Raw genomic sequence first — 24,995 nt, forward strand, 5'->3', positions numbered from 1 at the left:
CGGATTGCCCTGCGAAATCTCTCCTCGGACGGTTATTGTTATATCGGTTCAACTTGAAATCACTCCTCTTTTAAGGGATAACCTTCTCCTTTCCTTTCCCTTGCAGCTGGTCCTCTTCCACTCTTTTGTATTTGTCAATCTGGTCCATAAGTTGATGTACACTGGTGACAGGCTTGCCAGTCAAGGATTTCCTTAAGCCGTGCTCGGTTGGGAGACCGCTTTTAAAAGTGCTGATGGCAACGACATCAAAGTTGCCGTCCATCTCATTATACATTTCCCAATATTTGTCTGAGTATGCTTTTAGAGTTTCTCCCTCACGTATAGATAATGACATCAACGAACTCAGAGGCAGAGGAGCCCTGCTGTTCGTAATGAAGCAAGAGCCAAAGGCTTGGGTGAGCTGCTTATAGGAATCTATGGAGTTTGACTTCAAGCCGTTGAACCACCTCATTGCTACAAGTCCTAGGCTGGATAAGAAAACCTTGCACATCAAAGCTTCGTTCTTGGAGTGGACGGCCATTCTTTGATTAAACTGGCTCACATGCTCTACGAGGTCCGTTTGACCATTATAAACGGTGAACATAGGCTGGTGGAACTGCCGAGGTAGCCTAGTCCCTTCTATCTTGCGCGTGAAGGGTGACTTAGAGATTTGATCCAGAGCCTTACTCATGGCATCATTACCTAGGCCTCTACTAGATGGGCCCTTGTGTTTTCGTCTATGATGATACTTGTCTTCATAAGAGAAGGTCTCGCTTGGAGGAGTTCTTGATCTCTGCCTGTAATTGCCGTCCTCTTCATCATTAGAGGATATGTCAGAACTGGAAGGAGACCGCCTCCACTGTGCATGGTGCAGTTTCTTTTTCAAGTCATCTATCTCCTACTGCATGGCTTGGTGGTTGTTTTGTCTCTAGGATACGCGACTGCCCACTTGGGAGTGGCTTTTGCTCATTTGGGTGGTATACACACTCCCCTCTCGATTCCTTTCATTCTCCTGATTTTGTTCATGTTCAGGGCCAAGAAAATTACCCTATCGCTAGGATCCTATGGGTTCTGTCCGTTGGGGACCTGCTTGGCGTGGGTTTTCTTGGTGTGGTCCTGATCCTACCATGTCTAACTGTTGCACTCACTAACACACAAGTTCTTCCCACAGACAGCGCCAATTGTAGGGACTGGGTTTGAGCACTTTTCCTAAGGGATAAGTGAATTCAAGCCCAGCAAGCCCAATACAATAAATTTGTAGAGAGTGGGTAGAAGAACTGGGCTTTAATGAGTGTAACAACAATTGAAGATGATTTATAGAATGAATAAGTAAAACAAATATGGACTTGAGCAAGCAATTCAATCCTCGACACTAGTCCGAGGAGCTTCAACTTATTATTTCTTGAGTGACAGTGGCAATGGTTACAAAGTTAGTTTAGATTGCTACAGTGTTTTCTCTGGTAAAATCTCCGATCCTCTTTCTCAGAGCTCCTTCTTCCTTATATACTACTTTCCTCCTTCATCTCCACCATACACGTGCAGGTTAGATCTGCTGTTGTTGGTCTTTGTCACATCAACCTCCTCCCAAAGCTCTTAGGTAATAGCTGTGGGTCTGAAAAGCCACTGCTCAGGTATCATTTCCAAATTAATGCGGCCAGAGTGTTAATTGTGGAGCATTTAATATGGAGGCAGCAGCTTTTCCTGGAATTGCTCTACCGCCATGCTCCAATATACTTACTTACTGTACTTATCTTTTTCCTTGGAGTGCTTTGGAAGGTTGTCTTTGCCGGTAAATCACTTTTCTTCTACCTCGACTTTGGCTAGCTGAGGACAGAGTTGTCCTCAGCACGGTTTCTTGGGTTGATATGATCACCATTGTCTTCTTCATATGCGATTATGGGTCTCGGCATGGGCCTCAGGCCCAGTACAAAAGGTGGATGTATATCACTGGGTTCTATGACCCCACAGTATACATTAAATGTATAGAATTGTGTGTATTAAATATATAGAATTGTGTACATTTTTTGAAATTGTATATGTTAAATGTACAAAATTGTTTAAAATTTAATTTATTTATAAAAAAAAATTTCAAACTTTAATAGTAGAACTTTAATCAATATAGTTATTTAAACTTTATCTAAAGTAAAATTTGTTTAATAGTTTCAATGTGTGGTGAGAAAATTTTTTATCATACAAATGGCATAATAGTCTCGTGATTTACATGAAAAATTTAATGATCATGTGATTTAATACTCGTGGATGCTTCAATGAACCGCCTTATAGTGAGTACGAAAAGATTCCTCTAATCTAGTTTGGAGTTAAACTTTGTTTATTCAAAAATGTAAAATTATACAAAAACCCTTCATATGGTTTTCAAGTAAAACACAAAAAGTTTGGAATGCAACATTAAACCCCTAATTTTGTATTGTTTCACTTTAATGTATAAATAGTTAAAGGTACATTGGAAAAATATGCCATGGTTTGCTCATGTGATGACACAAACATTTGTGAAATAAACATTGAATTGTTCATATGGTGACACTAGTCCCATATTTAGAGCTACAACTCACTATATTTTTTTAATGGGATACAGTTCACTATTTATTTTTCACATAAAACAATACCAAAAAGGGATTAAGTGTAACACAACTAATGAATTTATGCATAATAATGTAAACCTCAAAGGGGATTCCATGGCTTAACGGGGAATGATGATGGGTTTTTTTTTTTTTTTTTTGGGATAAAAAAAATACTAATTTATAGGGAAGAGTGAGAGAGACAGAGAAATAAGCAATGCTAGGAACAAATTTTTTCACAACATCCGACAGGACTTACTATGATTGAAGCAACATCATTTTTACCTAGGTTTATCGTATCACAACCATCCATAGAGGTAGTGGTAGTGAAAGTGAGGGAATGGGAAATCAGAAATGTCACTGAATTTAGTTGGGGAGGCAATACTATGTTCTTAAGGCGACAATTATCACCATATAATTATATAAATCCTCTATTATCGCCATAAAAGACTTCTTTACAAAACACTATTCCTATATAGAAAGTGCCTGTTTAAAGTTAGAAAATATCGACACAATATCTCTCAGGATACCCTTTTTTTTTTCTTTTTTTTTGTGTGTGTGTGTGTGTGTAAAAACTGTCCTCTTGCTTTTGGCTGTTGAGGCGAATTGAAGTTATTGAAACAAGATGGCTTGCCCCACTATGTCACAATCTTGCAAGTGAAGACGAAATAAAATAAACCAATATTCATTTTCCCTGGCCTCCTTAAGTGGCCACAATTTATTTTAGTATTTTGACTCATTTTTACAAAAGCTACATAAATACATAAAATTTCTTTCCTTTTCACTGGTTCCCTTAATTTGAAATCTGCATGTCATTAATAACCATTTTACTATACAAAAGAGTTTATGAGTACATTTTATCTACACTAAATATTGAATTCCCATTAAGCAGGAGTACAAAAGTGAAGAACTATACAGAAAATGCTAACCAAAAAAAAAAAAAAAGACTTCTTTCAGCTTCAAGAGTTACAATCCTAAGACCACACATTCCATCAGCACAGTCAGTCTTCGACAGATTGATCACTTCCCCCTACCCTATTTAATTTAGCAAAAAGGGGGAGCAAAAAAAAGAGTGAACATCCTAAGATCACTCATTCGAATACTCTATACAAGAATCAGCATTCAATGCTACTCTTTACATTTGACCCACAAACTTGAGTACTTTTGTGAAGAGGAAGCAAAGTTGCTCTCCAAAAACCTATTTTAAAATATGCTTAAAGTTGTTCCCTACAATAAGGATGTACTCATGGGATTTGCAAAGAAATGCTCGCGAATATCAAATTTTTTCATGCTGAGTTTGCTTCCAAGGAGGGTACCAAGAATGCCTGGGGATGCATTGGATGTGGTTTGATACATCTTCTTTACATGGAGGTGTTTATCCAGAAACATCAACTCCAACAATTTTCTACAGCTCTGTAAGAATTTAGACCTTGCATTAGCATTTATTCACAAAGAAAGAGCAGGTAGTAGTCCATGTATGAACAAATTCATGAAATGACTAGTGTAGCTGATAATCCCCATGTGGAGAGTGGAGACAATATTATTTATAAAAAGATTTAGTAGATTGGTTTGGCAAGGGACTAATATTTTCCAAACAACATTAATTGCATAGTCAGGATAATTTAAGCATTCTAGACTTTAACATTTTCAATGTAAACCTTTACAAATAGGGTATTGAAAGCTTACCTGGGGGTTCAATATATCCACCATCTGACGGATAATGTCATCCTAACAAAAAAGATGGAAAAAGAAAAGTAAGTCAACATCAAAAGATACCAAAAGAAGCGGCAGGCTCAAGCTTGACAGGACAAGTCAGACCAAGGTAGTTCAAATCTCTAAATAGGGGAACTAACTATTTCTAACTAAAAATGAGGTACAGCAACTTTACAGGAAATCAATGATATATGGGTGGTAAACCTGACTAAGCCCTAGATTAAACAGAACCGTTCCTTGATAAACTACATGTAACTCATTTCAACATGCCCCACATGCTGATTGACTAGGCAGATCAACAGAAGTTATAAGCGAAGCAAAGGGCAATTGATTACTTTTTTTTTTTTCCCTCTGGTAGAAAAAGAAATAAAATCCTATACGGATGAGCCACAGAAGCCTCCTACAACAGACACCACTCAGCCACTTCATTATAGACCTCTTTCAAAAGTTAATTCATCTTGCAAAAACACTTTCTTTGTGAAAAAAATACTTTTGAAATCAGAAGTTTTTCGACCACCATATGCTAATTGAAATTTGAAAGCTTAAAAAAAAAACCTCCTTCAGTTAAACTTTTCTTTTTATAAAAGCCACCTGTTGACCTAGAAGAAGGCAGCAAAGCATGTTTTTACAAACCATGAAAAAAATTTATAAACAAAAGCATGAATTTAATAAGGCATGTACCTCTAATATCCCTGGATTTTGCATCACAATTCCAAGAACACGGCGTCGAACTCCCTTGTAAACCATATTGTTAACAGTCCCGTCTCCATTAATCCAAGGCAATATTGGCATGCATAATTCACCAGAAGAGATTAAAGAGGCTTCATCCTCTTTTTTGCCATTAGGTAAAACAGTTTTTTTAAGCAAATTGCTTGTTTGATTTTCATTTGAGGGCTCAGTAACCTCTTCGGGTAGATTAAGAATCGTCACTTTGTGCTGATTGTCAACACTCGAGCCTGTTTTTCTTTTTAAATTTGCATCACCAATGACATGATTTTCTGGCAGGACAATCAAGTGACTGTCATCACTTCTTCCTAAAGACTTGGTCGATGAAGGTGGTTTAACATTATCACAAAATCTGGACTTTGAAGTCAAAAAATACTTGGAACGATATAGAGAATCAACAACACGAACAGAATCATAACCATTGACCTGCATAAAAAAAGCAAAAACACATTTGAGGCAATAATGCGTGGTATAAATCAGATATGTAGTTGGAGTATTGAATCACATGTTTAAACTTCTTCAGGTTTGACTCAAACTAGCTAAGCTAACGCTAGCACTCGGTTGAAACTTGAAAAAAGAGTCTATAAAGTTCGTGACAAAATTCTTTTGATGTTCATTATCTTTTTTCCTCTTCCACCGAAAGGCTCAGTCACAGGTTGGTGGTGGAAACAAATTCAGCAAAACTCAACAAGAGCCATCATTACTCTACTCATAAACTCAAAATCCCAAAGAGTCAAAACGTGGTACCATTTGCATGTCATTTTAGCATTGAATTCTTATGAACTTTGAGTGCTAATAGCATTGCATCTAACTCTGATGAACTTCCAGTACTAATAACATTAATCAGGATAATAATAATAAGAATATAGAGCACATATGAGATAATGACAGTGGAGATGCCATATGAGGGGATGCAAAGAGGCAGAGCTCACCACCCAACCCATGCATGTGGCATTGTACCACTGCACTGCAGGTGCATCACAAGCAAATGTTCAATATTCATAATTTTCAATGGCTAAATCTTTAGAAAATCTAACCTTTAAGGCACGGTGAAATGCTTGTAGCACGTCAATGATAAGTTCAGGAATCCTTTCTCCTAAAATAAAACAAGAATTATCAATCCAGTAGAACATACCCATGAATATCATTTTCCTGGACTGAAAGCAGAAAATGATAAGGCTAAGAATAGCATCATCTACCTGGCGTATTAATGAATTGGGAAACTTCTTCCATGCTCAAACCTTGGTCACCAGCCTTCTGAATAGCAGCATAAACAGTCCCAAAAACCTCAGGATGGATGGGATTTGCTTCTTCCTGATCAGAAGGTATTGACATCAAATATTCAGCAAAGCTTGCCATAGCTTCCCAAGGTGACTCACCATGATTCCTGGCTATAGGCACAACGGCATCTGAACTAAGAATTTCCTTCATATGGTCAACACAAGGTGAACTACAGCTCTGACCAAACGAAATGTTGGATTGATCATTCCCGTCAAGCAAAAGTTGTTCACAATTATAGCTGGTCCTATCTTTAAACAATTCTATAACATTGGCTCTAGAAAATGTTGCACGATGTATGGATACCATGATCCCTGGAAAACCTTTTTCTCTGCGAATTTCTCCCTCACTTGCCGTTAAGGATTTCTGTTTCTTAGCCTTATCATCAGCACAAGATTCATTGTTATCATTTTTACGTTTCAAGCTTCTTGGATCTTCAGCCTCTCCAACTCCTTCATCTGGCAAGTGCGGAGAAATGGACAGTTCACCTGAAGAAACTAGAGCAAACAAATGGAAAATGTCCCCACACTGTAAATCTTCAGTAAGATTTATCCCCCCCTCCATAAGATCTTTTTCTCTTTCATGGAGCCAACTATTAAATTTAGCAGCTCTCTTTTCAGTATCAGTTGGAAATTTTGACCTAGAAACACCATGCAAGAAATGTTGTGAAAGTTCGAAAGGTTGAGTACCGTTACCCCCAACCTGCCAAAACATGAAAGTTTGGGATAAGAAGGCAATATTCATTGAAAGCTCATATATGAGATTAGTAGAAATATAAAAGGGATAGAGAAGCTGTTAGAAAAGGATGTTTATATGAACAGAACCACAAATGAGTTTCATTTAAAAAAACAAAGAATGTAATATTTTGAAAAAATAATTTATACACACACACACACATCAGATAACCAAAGATCAAGACATCTCAAATTGAATTATTAAACCCAAGGCATCAAATAAACAAAGAAGGCAATAGTCATAGAAAGCTCAAATTGAGAGGTTCCACGTCATCAAAAATTATTAAACCCAAGGCAAGTGAACAAAGAAATAATGTACTGAACTCAAATGCTGTCTCTGATGTGTGTGTGTGTGAGAGAGAGAGAGAGAGAACAAAGCAATACTCTGCTCTTAAGTAAACCAACAACACATGGAAAATCCATTCCAACATGACCCCAATTATCTTCTAACACATCGAAAGCTTTTTGTAGCTTTCGAAACCAACCATTTAAGACATCAACAGCAAGCTTTGTTAGAAGGCAAAGCTACTTGAAGACTAGAACTGCAGATCTTACTGAAGGGAAGTATGAAGATTGTGGAGCTTCACAGATATGAGCTGAAATGATGATCTGTCTATTCTATTTCTATTGCAAGTAGAAACCTTGTGTAAGCAATAAAAATTGAGAAAAGGGGTCAGGACTGCAGCAAATATTGTCAAACTGATACTCAATAAAGTCCAGAACATGTTTGCCTACAACCTAATAACTGATGACATAGCAAATGGTTCCAACAGTCAACATGCTCATTACATGATCAAGTAAATACCAAATCAATAGACCAAACAGCCAAATAAATTGAAACATGCATAAAACCCAATTAAGAATGTGGTTTTATGTTGATAAAGGAAATATAACCATCAGGCCTCTATGCTTAAAGATTGGCAAGATTCTAACGTGAAAAGGTGCAGATCAATAGGGAAGCACAGTTGAAATTGACTAAGTTGATGGTGCGACAGCCACTGAAGATTAGGAAGCAACCATATTATACCTCTTTAAAAGCCAGACTTTGTCTAACACTACACTGAGTTTACACCCCAATATTATGTCATATATGCAGGTTTGCTAAAAGTCAATCACAAATGGTACTGAAACTGATTGGGACTCTTTTTATTGGCCAAATTTTTAATGATAAGTTACACACCTAGTGGATTTTGAACACACAATCTCATCCTCTATCCATTCTTATGGAAGAAGAAAGTGCCATTTTAACCAAAGCTCATTGGTTTTTATTGGTAAGTTATATGTACAGCTCTTAAACTCACAACACACCCTTCACCCTTTTCTTAGGGAGGGAGGAGTTTCCATATGAGCTAGAGCAAGTCGGCTTGACACTGTGAGAGTTGAACCCAACAAGGTGCTCCAACTCCGAGTCATATTCAGAAATCAGGAATGCAACAATGCAACTGTGATTGATATCTGCCAAACCCTAGCAAATTGATATCACATTCTCATACTTACAGGAACTGGTCTAACCTGGCAATCGAACCAGCTGAACCCTGAACCAGACACCTTCAGTTAGATATTCTTAAAGACTATATCTACACTTTTCAGTCAAATCTAGGCCAACCTAATTGAAGAGGTAGGTTTGACATTAGGTATGATTGAGGCACAAGTGAGGAGGTAAAACATGGTCAAAAAATTAATTTCTTGAAAAAACTTGAACTTGTGACTTAAAGCAATAAGTGCAAGGTTAGTAGCAACAGGCTGGTACACATGTCTATGTTTTTTTTTTTTTAAATCATGCTTTATTTACACCCAACAAAAAATATATGCTTACAAAACAGCAGTTCACTAGTACCCAATGGTTGAAATGGTAAACAACTCCCTTGGTCCATTCAATTACAGTATGGTTTTTATAACTATGCAGATGGAATGAATCTTAGTTTAAACCATATATAAAACAGACATAGTGCTTCAGCTACTGCACTTATTATAGCCAAAATGAGGATATCAAATGGATTGAAATCAATACAAGAGATAGAATAGTATGAAAGCATTTCCAAGAAGCTAGATGAGGTGACACAAATAGAAGGCAAGGTGAGGGAAAAATCAACTAGGTTATTCCATAATGTACAAAAGAGACCAACAACAGAACCAGCAAGCAGGAGTGTTTTTTTGAATGATGTGGTACCTCACCAAGGCAAGCAGGAGTGCTTGATAATATTTGAATGAGCTGCAAGGATAAGAAGAAGACCCAAAAGAACATGGGTTTAATTAAGTATATGGTTTGAAGGAGGGTGAGGCACTGCATCCTTATCTCCCTAGTACCACAACATTGACTTAGCAATTTACCACTCTAAAGACCTCAATCCACTTGCACCATTAACATAGAATGCATGGAATCAAAGAACTAGAAAAACATAACTTACCATGATTTTATTCTCTCTAAGGAAGTTAAAAGCTGCAAAAAGATCATGCTGTGAGTAACGCCGTAAAATTTCTGCCAGCAGATTTGGCACCTCTGCTGCTGTTGAGGTACTTAAAAAGACAAGCTTAAATAGCTCTACAGCATTGGAAACAGCCAATGACTCATATACTTGTCTACTAACATTGACCCCTTCATTCAAAAGCTTAATAAACTTCTGATTAAGGCGGCGACGTGATTTTTTGGCAGTTATTTTTTGTAGACCATTGTTCTCAACATCCTGACAAGAACTGTTTGATGCAACCAATTCAGAGTCCTGAGAGTCCTGCAAACAAAAATATATATTATTGCCTGCCAGCTTAAAAAAGTACTCAAAAGCATGACTATAAGGATGAAGCAGATATTGAAATATATGCTCAGCAAGGGGACCCACAGCCTAGGGGAGAGTTCAGAAAAGGGCAGATGATATGCAGTAGTCACGTGGACATCAATGCTACACACATTATGGTGAAGCTCAGTTAATGAAAAGGCTCCTCTTAGCCCTAGAATTTACTGGAGCTAAAATGGATAACACTCGCACAGAGAACAACCAGATTGATTTATTCAATCACATTGACCAAACATTAGAGCTAACTAAATGTGTCAGCTCATGCTGAATCTTGTCTCTTTTTTTTTACATAATAATTCTAAGAGGAAGCTCCAAAGGCAGTGCAATCCAAGTATGAGGCTGATCTCTCAAATGAGAGATTTTGGAAGTAATTAACATGTAAGATAAATAAAAGAAAAAGAAAATTTTGGGAGCATTACATTTGCAGATTCAACTCTTCTGGAGGCCTCCAGTTTACCCATCCTCTTGTACCACATAACCTCATCAAGGTCTGCCTTTAGACTTTCATCATCAAAATCATACCACGGTTTTTCCTCAAGACCTGTCTCTTGAGTATGTTCATCAACATTGGAAAAATTCCTCTCAAGACCTTCCACTGATAAACTTTGCACAAGCATTCCACGAGCATCTTTCTTTGGTAACCTGTTCTGGGTTTTCTCCAGGTGTTTAGCGTACCGCGCACCAAGCACATTACAGAGCCTCATTACAGCTTTTCTAAATATTCTGTTCCTGTTCAGCAATGCCATTCTTCTCTTACAGGTAACTGGAGGTGCTGGAAGGTCAGGAAGCGAAGACCAATCTGTGCGATGATATTTTGCCCCACGAACTACACGGTGTCTTACATATTGGATCACCAATTGCCTAAAAGGAAGATACTGATTTAGGAGAATTACACAGAAAAAAAAAAAAACAATACCACTTAGGTAAGAATATAATTCTATCATCACATAAATCAAATAAACAATAGACCCAACCAAAGCATTATGAATTCTGCACGTCAGGTAATTTTGACAAATTTATTTTTTCTTTAATTTTTTATAACTAATAATATTTTATTGAAAGAGCAGATTACTTCATGTTCTCGATGATGAACGCAAAGAATATTAAAAAATTACAATTGACAAATTTAATTTAGATAAGTATCATGTTCTTTATCTTCTCAGTAACAATAGCACTGGGTCAACTTAGCATGAAATTTTCTACATGAGATTCAATAATCCCCATGCCTTTCTAATACGATTGACCATACTGCTATGCTTTTTCCCAGATTCTTTTAATTGTAGCTTTTTTAAAGCTTCCTTCTAGGATAAACTTTGACATTTCCCAGATTCTTTTCAGGAGATTGTTCTTATAGCCAACAAATAATACTTTGTATATTCAAATTTCTTTACCTGTCAGCTTCATCTGTCCATGAAAACCTTCTTTGACGAGTTGGATTCATCTTTGAAACAGCACACTGACTAATAAAGGAATAGCACTCCTCATCTTCACTTTGTCCTGGCTCCTCCTCACTTTCGAGATGATCATCCTCCTGAATTGTTTGCAAATGAATGTTATGCTCTCCTGGATAAGTGACCAAAAGATCTTTTTCTCCCATACATTGGTTAACAGTATCAGGCAATCCATCAAATCTCTGCTTGTCCAACTGTCCAGTTTCTGCGTCAACTCTAGCATGCTTTGTTGACCTCGCTACTGGAGATCTTTCCCCTCTCCAAGAAGATGAATTGCGTTTCCTTCTTACTGGTTGGGACTCATCCCCTTTACCCTGAAATCTATTAAGTCGTTGTTGGCGCTTATCATAATACACACGAAGCACCTGCAAGTGGTATCCAAAGAGACAAATAGGCATCATATTTAAACAAATGCCAACCAAAAACACAACAAATATTGGTCTTGAAACATCATTGAGTAAAGGAACAAAGTGCAAAAGTAAATATAAGCAAATATCGTTGGCGGCTATCATAATACACACAAAACACCTGCAAGTGATATTCAAAGAGAACTGCGCATCATATTTAAAAGAGGGCGAACAAGAAACACCATTGAGTAAATCGACAAAAGAAGTGCAAAAATAAATACAAACAAATGAATAGAAATTAATTATTAAAAAAAAAAAAAATTCATTCTGGTCCTATTTACTGGTTAGTATTATGGTCATCACTCTACTTTTTCTTTGGTCTTTTGCTTGTACAAACCACAGAGTCATTTGTTTATATATTTATTTTGTAAATAGTTCTACTGTTCTATTTACTTATCAAAAAAAGGTCTACTAGGCAAGAACAGGAAAGAAATTGATAATTCAAGCAAATGTACTATCCTAAAACTTTACGGATAGATAGATAAAATCTTATAAAAAAAAAAATAAAAAAAACAGATAGATAGATAAAGATGTATCACCTCAAAAGAATCAAAAGCCACTGGATCTGTTCAAAACATATAAACTACCTAATAAGTGCTCAAAGAAAAAAAAAATTATTTCTTTATTTTAAATCCAAGTTCCAAGCAGATGTGATTCCATTAAAGTCTCCTCTTGAAGATGCTTTTTAATTTTTAAAAAGGGATAGATAGGATAGGATTTGAAACCAATAGCGTTCACTCCATAATAAATGATAATTGCTCTTTATTGTCAGGCCAAGGCACCAATTAGTTCTTTATTTTGTTCATGTAAATAGGATTAGACTCGGGTTCACTTATTTGACAACATAAGACTTCACCAATTGAGCTAAATAGAACCCACAATATTATAGATATAAATTAAATTAAAAAAATTTCATCAAAATGATAGGTAAGGCCACATTTGATTTCAATTAATTAAGCAAAATAGGTAGTGCGTTCAAAGGGATGGAGATAGGTCTCTTGTCAAAATCTTATATTGATGACATAAATCGTTTCAAGCTTTTATAAATATATATAAACATTTTAAAAAGATTAAAAAAGAAAAAGGAAAAAGAGTTATGCTTTGAAATCAAATAACCTCATCTTGTACTTTCTCATAGTTGATAGTCCCTTCTTCCATCTTATTTTAGATTTTGGAAGATAAATTAAGGAGCAGATTCAATGGAAACATGGGCATTCACTTAAAATAAAACAGACCAAATAACTCCATTATGAACAAATTACATGACTTTTGGAATTCAGGATATTTCAGTTATTGTAAAATAAGAGTACATCAACCTATTAAATAGCCTGATGTACATATGATCTGCCTTTTCTTTTCTTTTTCTTTTTTTCTTTTTTTTGGGGGGGGGGAGTAACAAGGATCTGCCTAATGGTATTATGTCAATTTGCCATAAAGGTAAAAAGAGAAAATATGGAATCATGTGAGCAAACAAGAAGACAATCTAACCTGCTCTAAGGTCAGATTAAGTTCCTTTGCAATCTTCTCACAATCTTTATATGAAATTTTTTCACTTATATCATCCTGCACCACACGATTTAAGAGCTCTGCACGCTGATCAGCTGTCATAACCCGGACTGAGGCCCATGACCGGAATAGGAAAACCTGTAAAAGATAAGGTTTAACCAGTAGTCTTTTTGACGGGTACTTCATATACCTGGCAATCCTAAAGATTAAAAACAGAAGCTGACTGCACAAATCGAAGGATATATATGATTAAACTAGTAATGTGCATATTTTAGCTCAGAAATGATAGCATGAATATTTAAGTTTGTGGTGAATGAATTTGAAATCATTCCAAGTGGAAAAACTTAGAAAACATTACCCCAAGTGCATACCTCATGAACAGCAGATCCAGGGAATGCAAGCAAAGCAGATCTTGGATCAGCAGCAGCATAGCAATACTCCAAAGTTTGCCAATACTCATTAACAGTGGCTTTACTTGACAGGATAAAGTCATGTCTCATTCGTGGGCGAAGATCAAGATCTATAAAACTTAAAGATGTAGCATATTTTGAGAGTGGTTCCTCAATGTAAGGCTTAAGCTCCATTGCATGTGTATAAGTGACATGTGGTACCTCAACTCCTTTTAAATGTCCATCAGTTATCATCCGAATCAGCTGCATCAACGAATAAGCTATTAGGCAAAAAACATCAATATTCAATGTTATAAGAGCATAATATAATTGTTTTAAAAGAACACCCGAATCCAAAATGACATTTCTGCAGCTAGAGCTGTCAATAGAATGGTCATAATCTGAATAAACCAGACTAAGAGTTAATATTTGATCGGGTTCAAAACCATATACACTCATATACACTCATATATGTATTTGCATCTCCCTTAATCAGCATTGCATCTCTTTATAGCTCCAAAGCATAAGTACACAGATGATTAGTATAATACTATAGTAAACAATGTCAAACTATAATGTCCTTCTATGGCTGATAAATCTAATGATTAAACACAGTCAAATAAATTATTTTATGTCAAAATGTCTTAAGAGCAGCTTGCAATATCCTTCTCTTATAAAAACAAAAAATGGCGAAGTCCCAATCAAATGAAGCTTCCAAACTGCAATAATAAAGGCCACTGATGTGAAAGAAAAACAATATTACTTTCCCCAATCTAAGAATGCACTTATTGATATGTCAGTTGCATGATGGGCTGTGACCACACCCCCATAGTTTAATTTCTACAGCATGACCTTCAAAATTAAGTATACAATGGTGGTTCAGTTTAAATAGATATTTGAAAGGATGGATAACACTAACATGAAGAAAGTATTTTAAACATGACCAAGTAATTATACCTTCAACCGTTGTAAAATGTCAATAACCAATGAAATCCTTCCAGTAGCATGAGTATCCATTAGTTGCTTGTACTCCTCGGCAGGAATATCAGAGAGAAGCAATCCCCTCTTACACTTCTCAATCATATCATCAAACTTTTGAGTGGTCCCCACAACTTGTAAGAACAGCTCAACTGGCATGGCCTTAATTGCCGCTTCTAGAGAAAACAATTTGCTATTAGTCTGCAAGCTACTCATTTCATAGACATGCTTTCCAGATGATAAAGCATCATTAGAACCAGCTGCACTAAACAGGTAATCCCACAGAAAGCAATGCAGCAGCTTTGCGCGAACCATTTTAGCCAAGACAAATCCATTAGCACGCATGGATTCTGATCTAACAGCTCGGACATCAGAACCTACATGGTTCTGAATCCTCTGAACGCTCTTCAATTCAGGAACTAATCCATCATTTTTCACCCGAGATGAACCCTGGCCGCGACTTTGCATTTCAAAAGACCTATGTCTATCATGAATTTCAGCAAGTAGCTCAGGAGATAAACTTTGAATAGATGGGTGCAGAACCACCTGGGTGATGCGGCTACGGCCAAAATTTGTGATAACAGGAGAATTGATGAGCATGCATTTGCAATGCCCTTGCTGCTGAAGTTTATTAAGAATTCGGTCAATGGTCTTCCTGTCAGCAGTTGTGGACTTATCCTTCTCAAGACTCACCAGCCACTTAAACAGCTCACCTCTCAGAATGAATTTCTCCTCCTGAACAAGAGGATTGGCACATTAGTTATAGTTATTGAACTACAGAACAGTAAATAAAAAATCCCCCCCTCCCCCCTTGTGAAAAGAAACCATTCAGAAATGGATGGTGAAAAACACCTGTAACCGTTCAAGTATTCTTTGCTCCCTTCGAGCGCTATCTGCAGTCAAAGGCAGGCATGGATACCTCTGAAATGATCCAGAAGTAAGTGGCTTCAAGGCAGCAGGAGGTGGTGTTTCTGATGAATCAACATTTGTTTCCAACTCTGTACTCACTATATTAAGTTCTGCACCAGAAACTGTATCTCTTGGCTCAAAGAGTGGGTTGCTAGGACAGATGAGCATATGGTTAGAATCACCATCCCCAGGCGACCCATGAGAAAGTTCAGTATCAATTTGTCGATTTATGATCTTTCCAGGACTAGCAACATCACCTTCTGAAGTTGATGGATCATGCTCTGAACAGATTAGAGCTGATCCCTTAGAAGCATCTAAATTGCCAACATGTATGTTGGAGAATTTATTTTCATCAAGAACATCTTTTGATTTACTCAGAAATGCATTAGCAGATTCAGGACCAAAATTCCCAGGTGTCCAAACGCGATATATCATACATTTTTTATGGTTTTCTGCCTGCAGATTCATTCCAAATCTAGAGAACATATTAACTAGTCGGTTATAGTTCTTTTTGTTGTCAATCCCAAGCCTCTTGCAGACCTATTTTAGCAAAGACGAATATGCAAGAAAATTAGTGGTTGAAATGCAACATTTATGTATTTGAAGGGATATATCACACAAAGCAAGCTCTAGAAAAAGGACCATTGAAGTGGATATCTATAATTGTATATGTACCACAACAGAATTATTTTACAGAAAATCCAACCAAACTCATGCTCTATTGGTAACTGGCAAACAGGCATTTAAGTTTCACATTGCTGGACAAAACAGGAATAACTAAATTAATGGGAGTGTGGCCCATAAGACCACTAAAGCATGCATGTTGGATTTGTGTGAGTGTCTAGGTGTTGTATAATTGTATTCATTGGGTCCCCAAACCTAGGTCACAAAGTCCTACAATATCAGTAACCACTACAGAAGAAACTGTTTCCATGTACCATAGCAAATATGGCATAAGCACTTTATTTCAGGAATCCTCTATAAAACCTTTTAGCAAACAAGTAACATGTACTTGTTGGAACACTTGTGAAATATTATATCAAGGTCCTAATATTATATTCTCTTCTTATAAGACCTAAGATGTCATAGGGTGGGATTAAAAATCTTTTAAACTTGAGGTACTTATTGATTAAACCAAAGCATGAGACCAATGTAATTGGGGGAGAGTGGTAGACATGCATAGGAGTGTTAAATAACTTTTTTTTTAAAAAAATCGTTTTGATAAGTAAGTTCTGGTCCCAAGAGGAGGGGTAGAGGAAATTCTAACTATTGACCTCTGCTTCATGAAGCTTGGTCCCCAGCCGATTGTGCAACCCCTTCAAGGGTATCAATGTTAAAAAACCTTGAGGAAATATTAGCAAAAAGAAGAGTAAAATAAACTATAGGAGCAACATCAATATGAAACATGTGAAGACATAAATTAATAAGCACACCTCCATCACAGTCAAGCCCTCCGATCCAGCTGCATCAATCATGTCATAAATTTGATGCTCAATGGGAAGCTCTACAAGTTGCTCAGTGATTTGACGTTGCTTTCCAAATTTCACCTGCTGTTCTTCCTCAAAATCATCATCTCCACATCCATGAGTATTTGGTCCAAACTGCTTTGGAGAAAATGTTTTCACCAAACGCAAGCAAGCCTCAACCTGACAAAAAAAAAATCTTAATGATCATGATCAAACCTAAGAATGTATACATTCCAAACTCCTCTGAGCAAAAAAGGCAGATTTTGCACATCAAAACAATAATAACCCTAACAAAATAAAAAAGAGCACAAAAAATTATATTCAGAAAAGGGTGCAAAAACTAATAGTAGAGATAGGTTTGAAAGGGGGAAAATGCAATTTAAATTCAAGGGAATACAATATCTGAACAAGCAATCATATAGATACGATATACATAAAGAGATTTTTTAAGCCTACCTTCCCATTCACTTTAGCATCAAACTGCTCCACAATATGTGCATCTTTCAACTTGTCGCAAATCTGGCAACACATTGTGCAGGGAACTATATGGTCAAAACAATCACAGGTAACAAACAAGTAAAAATAGCTAATCCAAATAATAGATAAAAAGTTTAGCTAAAATTTACTCTTCTCCAATCTTTATGCCCTGAAGGACCACAATAACCAAGCTCCTTTTTTATATCTGATACAACAAGAACCTTCAATAGAAGAATAGAATGAAAGAATATCAGCATATGCAATAGAAACTATAAAGTAAATTAAGTAATTGGAGAGATCAATCATGTGAATAAAATTCACCTTGTCAGTGGCTGCTTCCAGTTTATCACATACAGCTTTCATTGCCGGTACATAATCCCTCACATGTACATCCTCTTTTACACATTTTCCATAAAAACCACCACCACTTGTATCATTTTCATCTGCATTCCCTATACTCTCTATGGTCTGTTCTTCCTTGGTAATCTCAATTTTTTGTTGGGAGCCCAATTGTTTTGCATAGCGATACAAGTACATTATATTGGTGATCACACATGGACTGTTTTTCAGATCCCCTTCATTGGAAGCTTCTTTTGTTCTTACAACCGCAGACTGCCTCACAATCAGTCCTTGACATTCAAGGTTCCTCACTATATAAAACAAATTCTTCCCTTCAATGCCAAATTCCTTGCCAAGTTGATTTTGTGTAATCCCATTTGTTCTGCAAGTACCCAATGTGTTTAATAATCATTCATCATCCTAAGTAACCAACCTACATTGTTCTCTCATTTTAATAAAACAATTATAAAAATCAACTAAGTCAATTAGCACAGCAAAATATAGACATTTCATTGTAAACACACAATCATCAAAGTCAATTGCAATTGCTTCAAAGCTTCCACTTTTGAGAGAAACACAGGTACACAGGGACTTTTGGCCCTACTTCAACTAGTTCAAATATATCATAAAATGAAGATTGAAAGAATCCAAAGGTGCTATTTTGTGGAAGAAATTTTGGCATTTAAAGCTTAAAAAAAAAATTAATTGCCACCAGAACCACACCATTACACAAAAAATAACTTCCTCATAGACCATTAACACATCAAAAAATTACCCATTCATTATAAAACAAACACACACACACACACACCATCTAATTGAGCTGCACTCAAAAAAACCGACTTCACATTCAAGCACATATTCAATAAAACCACATAAAAACAAAAACTTTATGGCTTAACTAGACCACAAAAACTAACTTCCCCATAAGTCCATTAACACATAAAAAAAAATACCCATTTATTAAAAAACACACAGACACCCCATCTAATTGAGCTACATTCAAAAACACCCAATTCATAGAAATTTTAGCATTTGCATCCTAAAAATATAAAATTTTCACCAGAACCACACTATATTTCCACCCCACAACTCCATTACTAAAGAAAAAGGAAAAAAATACCCAGTTCATATAAACACACACACACATATCATCTGAATTGAGCTACACTCAAAAACACCCACTTCACATTCAATCACATATTCAATAAAACCACATAAAAACAAGAACTTTATGGCTTAAGTAGACTACAAAAACTAACTTCCCCATAAGTCCATTAACACATCAAAAAAGTATCCATTTAATATAAAAACACACAGACACACCATCTAATTGAGCTACATTCAAAAACACCCAATTCATATAAATTTTAGAATTTGCATCCTGAAAATTTAAAATTTTCACACAAAATTGTCACCAGAACCCACACTATATTTCCACCCCATAACTCCATTACTAAAGAAAAAGGAAAAATACCCAGTTCATATAAACACACACACACACACACACACACACATATCATCTGAATTGAGCTACACTCAAAAACACCCACTTCACATTCAATCACATATTCAACAAAAACCACAACTTTAACCACATAAAAACCAAAAAAACTTTACAGCTAAACTAAACCATACCTAGCAATAGCAAGTCGTTCAAGGGCACGCCTTTGTGGTGAAGACATGTTGGCATTGGCGGATTGGACATTGTAGAGCCCAACAAAGTTGTCCCTCAAGTGCTCTTTAGCAAAAACCTTCAAATTCAGCTTCTGGGCATCTTCAAAAGACTGAATTGAAGGGTCAGAGGGAGAGTACGAGACATTGTGAGCCTGGAATTGGAGGGTTGGAACGCTTAAGAGCCTGACCCAGATGGCTTTTTTCACTCCTGGTGAGAGATCAAGGTTGAAGGAAGAGAGTAGAGGGCTGAGCTTGGTGTAAAGGGTCGGGAGAGTGACACCGTTTTGGCCCTGTGAACAGATTTCTTCAAGGGCTGAGTTGAGGATTGAGTCCATTGAAAATAAATAGAGAGAACATGTAGGAGAAAAGAGAGTGTTTTTTTATTTCATTGATTCAATGAAATAATTGAGGTTGATGATGGTGTGGTGTGGTGTTAATGGCGGGACGAGTAGCGAAGGATTTGGCAGAAATAAAACCGTGTATTTCTAACTTCTTCCAAAACAAAGGCACATAAACAAAAACAAAAAATAAAAATAAAAATGACAAAATTTGGTAAATATTTTAGTTACTGTTTCTTAAAATTTTCATTTAATATTGATCCACGTGAAAAAAGAAATTTCTATCTCATGACTGAAAATACATATGACAGAATTTCAGAATTTTAAGAGGTAAACATAAGCAACCGTACTTAAATACTGTACTGTACAAGTCTTGAAAAAAAAAAAAAACTGTGAATCATTGGTGTTTGGGTTTGGGTTGGTGTGGCTCAGGCAAATTGGGCTCTAGGCCACGCCTTGTGTCAAAAGGTCCAAAAAAAGGTTTACTGTAAATGCTGAGTGAGAGAAGACTTCCAACTCTCCTAAAAAGTCCCCCAAAGAAAGGCCTATTATCGCACAAAAGAAGGAAATTAGGCCTATACCGTATAATGATCTCAAGCTTTGAGATCCTTTTGTTTTGTTGTTTAGGTTCTACCGTTCTACTAGGGATTTTATTTTATAAATTAAAACCCATATTTTTTTTCAGAATTTTGGGACATTTTATCAAAATTCTGCATTATTCATATTTTTTTTCAAGAAAAGTATACGGGCAAAACCTTGTTCCTTAAGTTCCTTTTTTAAAATTCAGTCACGTGATAATACTTAACTAAAAATATAGTTCTATCTCATGAGAAAAAAGTCACTTGACTTAATTTTAATAGAGGAACATAAGGAATAACACCTAAGTACTGTACCTAAATTTTGTCCAAAATATATTATATTATAAATCCTATAATTAATGGAATGCAAGTTTAGCTCAATTAATAAAATTTCTGATGGTTGAATAAGAGATCTGAAAGATATCAAGCTTGCACCGATTCTAAAGGAATGCAATATCAAGGGTGTTTTCTTGGGGAGGAGATATCACTTGATTATTAAACAATAATTGTAATGATTTTCTGCTTTTAGCTTGGAGTAATGATATGAAGACCTATGGACATAATTTAAGAAAGATTGTGCATGTTTTCTCTTCAATTGCATATGTCATATGAATATCTGCACTCTTAGCTTGTAGGGAGGGCTATTTGCTCTGTCCCCATCTTTCAAGCAACAAATACGACTTATTCAGCTAAAAGAAAAAAATTGCTTCCTTCATCAAACCATAAGGTAATTGCATTGTTCCTCAAGGAAAAAAAAAAAAAACAAAAAAACACCAATTAAGCTTCTTATTGAATGGCAATTGTTGGAAAAATATGTTTCCAATTGACTTGGAAAAATATGTTTTTCTGAGTGAACGCAATTGGCCATTGCTTTTGTTTAAGGTTCAGGACATATTAGAAAAACGAGTATTGTTTTGTTTAATGTCAAGGCCGATTTAGTAACATCATGTCCATTGTCAACTCAAGATCCAATGACATATTTTTTATTTCTTCAATTCATATAGTCAGTCAAGGTTAATTTAAATCCATTGATAGCAACTCATATTATTCTACAAAACTAATGGTGGTATATATCTTCGGAGATTGTTGACTTCAGGAAACTTTTGAATCACACACCTCATCCAAGGATGAAACACTGCTTCAGCCTTCAAGGAAGCAAACATGTACTGATGCACTAACGAGTTAAGTGGATATGTGCCAAACTATAACAAGATTTTGTGCTCTTTTTTTAATTTTTTTACATCAATAGTTGATGTTTTTGTTAGAAACATCAAGAAGTGCTAGTTAAATCACAAGAAATTTGACATTGATTTGTGCGATTTAAAACTTGGACCAATCAAATTTTTTATCCTTTTTTTTTCTTCAGAAATATATATTTTTAACTTTGAACATAGATAGGATGGGTCATTGTTATGATAGAATCTAAAATGATGTTTGCTGTATCAACAAAAAAACAAAATGATGTTTGCTTGATTGAAATCCTAAATTACCAAAAATCAAATAAAAATAATAGTTAGTTAGTTATTAATGATCTTTGTAGCTAAATAATACTTCTCTTAGTTTAAAATAAAGTGATAGTTGTTGTTCATTTTGTGTTCAGTCATTCTCATTCCTCACATAACATCTAACATAAGAAAAGAAGCAAATTATGATAGTAGAAACATCATTTTCATTATTAACAAATTACGGCAATGATCATAAAGAAATTCATATCATTAGACTTGTGGAGAATTATATCATACATAATTGTTTACAAAGCGATATTCCATAGTTAATGGGATCATGAGAAAGTTTATAGACACACAAAAATTTGGCAAAAATTTTCACACTCGTTAATGTGATAAATTGTAAGTAGTAAATAAAAAAGTGATATCAATGGTGAATTCAAATAAAAATCAATATAAATTTGTTAACTCAACTATTGTGAAATTTATTGTGCCTATAGCATTGTTCTTGTGATCACGTGTCTATAAATCCCACAAGTTACAAAAACACCTTTTTTTAATGGAAAAAAAAAAGTATGAAAGGTAGACTAAAATGACTTTCTTACCTAAGCATTACCATAGTAACATCTAAGTCTGATCATGCAAGTAAGAAACCAGTGAACCATAACTATTTCCTAAGCCCCACAATTACACTAGTAAACATTGTGTCTGAGGCATGAAGTTTTTCTTAAGCACTTTCCATTGTGGAATTTGAATCTAGGGCATCCAACTCTTAAACCATTTGGGAGTAGGCCCAATAACCACTAGGTCACCACCCCCCATGATACATGTTACAAGATACTATCTCTAGACTTATTGCCAACACAAACGACAGTCGTTTCATTTCTTGATGGACAAAACTCATCACTGCCAAACCTCAGATCAAACGGCCTATAATATGGTCCTCAAACCCCCCAATGAATGGCCAGGATTATCTCAGTGGACAATCCCACGTGGCCATCCCATTTTTGTATCACAATCATATCCACAACACAACACAACACAACACACACACAAACAAAACATGTCCTGTGTGCTGTGTCTTGCACAACATACAAATCTTTCCTCACCACCAGACAATGAATGAACCGCAAGTACTGCAGGTGTGAAGTAAACGAGGACCTGAACCAAGACTAAGAAAGAAAGAAAAATATCTCTATTTTACTCTCTTATATTAAACAGCCTTACAAAAAGACACACAGAGAGATAGATAGATAGAGAGAGAGAGAGAGAGAGAGAGTACTGTCAATCAAATCTTTGCACAAACTCTCTCTCAAGTCTCTCTCTGTTACCTTCATGATTTCAGGGCCTCCTTCTTCTATCTGCTCAGACCAAGATTTGATTCCTTTCCCATATTTTACTTTCTCCACAAAAGTCTCATTTTTACCTTCTCCTCAGAAAAATTCTGACTCTCTCCTTCTGTTCAAACTCTCTGTCCCCTGAAATGGTACATGCTTTCAAGGTAATCCTTATTTTTATTTTTTGGTTCTTTTTCATTATGGGAATTTTCTTTGATATTCTTTATTGTGGGGTTTATGAGTTTGTGTTTTTTTCTCTATCTGGGTTAAAGAAATTTTTTTTCTTGAATTTCCAATGCTTTTGTTTTGTTTTGCTTTTTCTAGTTTAATATTTCTTAATGGATAATTCTCAAACCACTTGTTTTCCTTTTTTGCCACTTGTGATTAATATGAATGTCTGTCTATATATAAACAATTGCTTGTTTTGCAGTGTACAATTTGAACATCTGGGTATCATTTCTGTAGCAAAAAAGAAGATTTATGCAATAATAATTATTATTATTAATTTTGTTGTAATTTTAACGTAATATAATCAATTTTTTTAAAATTGTTTTCTTGGCTGAAGACTTTTCTTCTAGCATTGACTTGGTGGTCATCCAGATTCTTCTCCATTCAAAATCAGCAACTTGGGATTTTTATTTATTTTTTTTTTTTTTATAAAACAAACAGAAAAAGTCTGCTTTTTTCTTTTTTTCGGAAAAGGGGCTTGCTTTTACGTTACAAACTAATGCCCGTGTCTGGATTTTCTACTTCAATCATATTATGTTGACTCTTATGCTCCATTTTTCTTACCAACTGTTTGGTTGCTGAGAAACTAAGGAAATAAAATTAGGCAAGAAATTTTGAGGGTTTGGTTTATGTTGGTTCCACTGGAATTACATATTATATACATGAAACAAGCCAAATTCCTCTTAGGCAGAGCTGGGTGGGATATTTTGTTTCAATGGAATTCTGGGTACTAGAAAAATGCAAGGTTTGAATTTTTTACTTTTATATACTTTTTTTAGTTTCCTGCATTTTCTAAGAAACCAAACAGAGGTTAAGATTTCATAGTCTCTCATGTTTGCATTTGAGTTCTTTTCTCTCCCTTGGACATTATTTAGAAATCTAATAAAATTATGGGTATTCATTAAATTTCAAAATGATTTTAGCTTATTTCTTGTTTTATTCCTCCTTCTATGTTCATCATTAATGGTGTTTCCAATGCAGGGCTGGGGCTGGTTTTGATTGAATTGAAGTGTAATTGAAATGGATGGTGATATTTTTTCAAGCATAGGAAGTACAGCACAAGTAGATGGCAAGGTTTTGCAGACATTTCAGAAGAGCTTTGGGCAAGTCCAGCACATTTTAGATCAGAACAGGCTGCTAATCAATGAGATTAACCAGAATCATGAATCGAAAATCCCCGATAACTTGAGCCGAAATGTGGGATTGATTAGAGAGCTTAATAACAATATTAGAAGGGTGGTTGATCTCTATGCTGATCTTTCAAGCTCAGTTACCAAGTCAGTGGATGTTTCATCAGAAGCAGACTCAGGTGGGAGTTTCAAATCCAATGGAAAAGCCAGCCAGAAGAGAATTAGATCCGGGTAATTGATCTAATGAAGATTTCTTTCGTATAGATTCTGCACACTTTCATTGTGGAATAAGAATGAGTATTTTAGTACCAGAAGCAAAGGATTTGATGATATTGTGTAACTCTTCCTATGTTAGTTATAATGTATTTGAGGCCTTTTGCTTCTGTTTAATTCTCACAGTTTCCATTGAAATAACATTTTTTTACAAAATTGTTATTTTAATTCTGTGTGACTATGGTAACTTATTGGGAATCAAACAGGCTTCTGTTATTAAAAATCTTCAAGTTTGAGGTCTGTAATAATAAATGCTGGATAGTTCTACA

At 35.6% G+C, this 24,995-nt stretch overlaps 2 protein-coding genes across 3 annotated transcripts; one reads left to right on the top strand and one right to left on the bottom strand.

Moving 5' to 3' along the window:
- Nucleotides 1-3,340: 3,340 nt before the first annotated feature.
- Nucleotides 3,341-19,905, bottom strand: LOC126724932 (uncharacterized). Its single transcript, XM_050429349.1, has 17 exons — nucleotides 19,359-19,905; nucleotides 17,703-18,102; nucleotides 17,531-17,602; nucleotides 17,361-17,423; nucleotides 16,872-17,084; nucleotides 15,382-15,978; nucleotides 14,509-15,264; nucleotides 13,534-13,815; nucleotides 13,145-13,300; nucleotides 11,190-11,614; nucleotides 10,218-10,659; nucleotides 9,415-9,735; nucleotides 6,194-6,974; nucleotides 6,032-6,090; nucleotides 4,950-5,420; nucleotides 4,242-4,283; nucleotides 3,341-3,968 (listed from the first exon to the last, which is right to left on the bottom strand). Exons 1-17 carry the CDS (start codon nucleotides 19,730-19,732, stop codon nucleotides 3,783-3,785), a joined length of 5,640 nt encoding a protein of 1,879 aa, XP_050285306.1. The 5' UTR covers nucleotides 19,733-19,905; the 3' UTR covers nucleotides 3,341-3,782.
- A 2,902-nt stretch (nucleotides 19,906-22,807) lies between these two features.
- Nucleotides 22,808-24,995, top strand: LOC126724934 (protein ELF4-LIKE 4-like). 2 transcript variants are annotated; one of them, XM_050429350.1, is made up of 2 exons: nucleotides 22,808-23,259; nucleotides 24,305-24,995. In XM_050429350.1, exon 2 carries the CDS (start codon nucleotides 24,344-24,346, stop codon nucleotides 24,686-24,688), a length of 345 nt encoding a protein of 114 aa, XP_050285307.1. In that variant the 5' UTR covers nucleotides 22,808-23,259; nucleotides 24,305-24,343; the 3' UTR covers nucleotides 24,689-24,995. The 2 variants fall into 2 exon arrangements, with proteins under 2 accessions (XP_050285307.1, XP_050285308.1); XM_050429351.1 differs by lacking the exon at nucleotides 22,808-23,259 and adding an exon at nucleotides 23,884-24,068.

This window comes from Quercus robur, chromosome 5 (genome assembly GCF_932294415.1).
Source record: "Quercus robur chromosome 5, dhQueRobu3.1, whole genome shotgun sequence".
NCBI lineage: Eukaryota > Viridiplantae > Streptophyta > Magnoliopsida > Fagales > Fagaceae > Quercus > Quercus robur.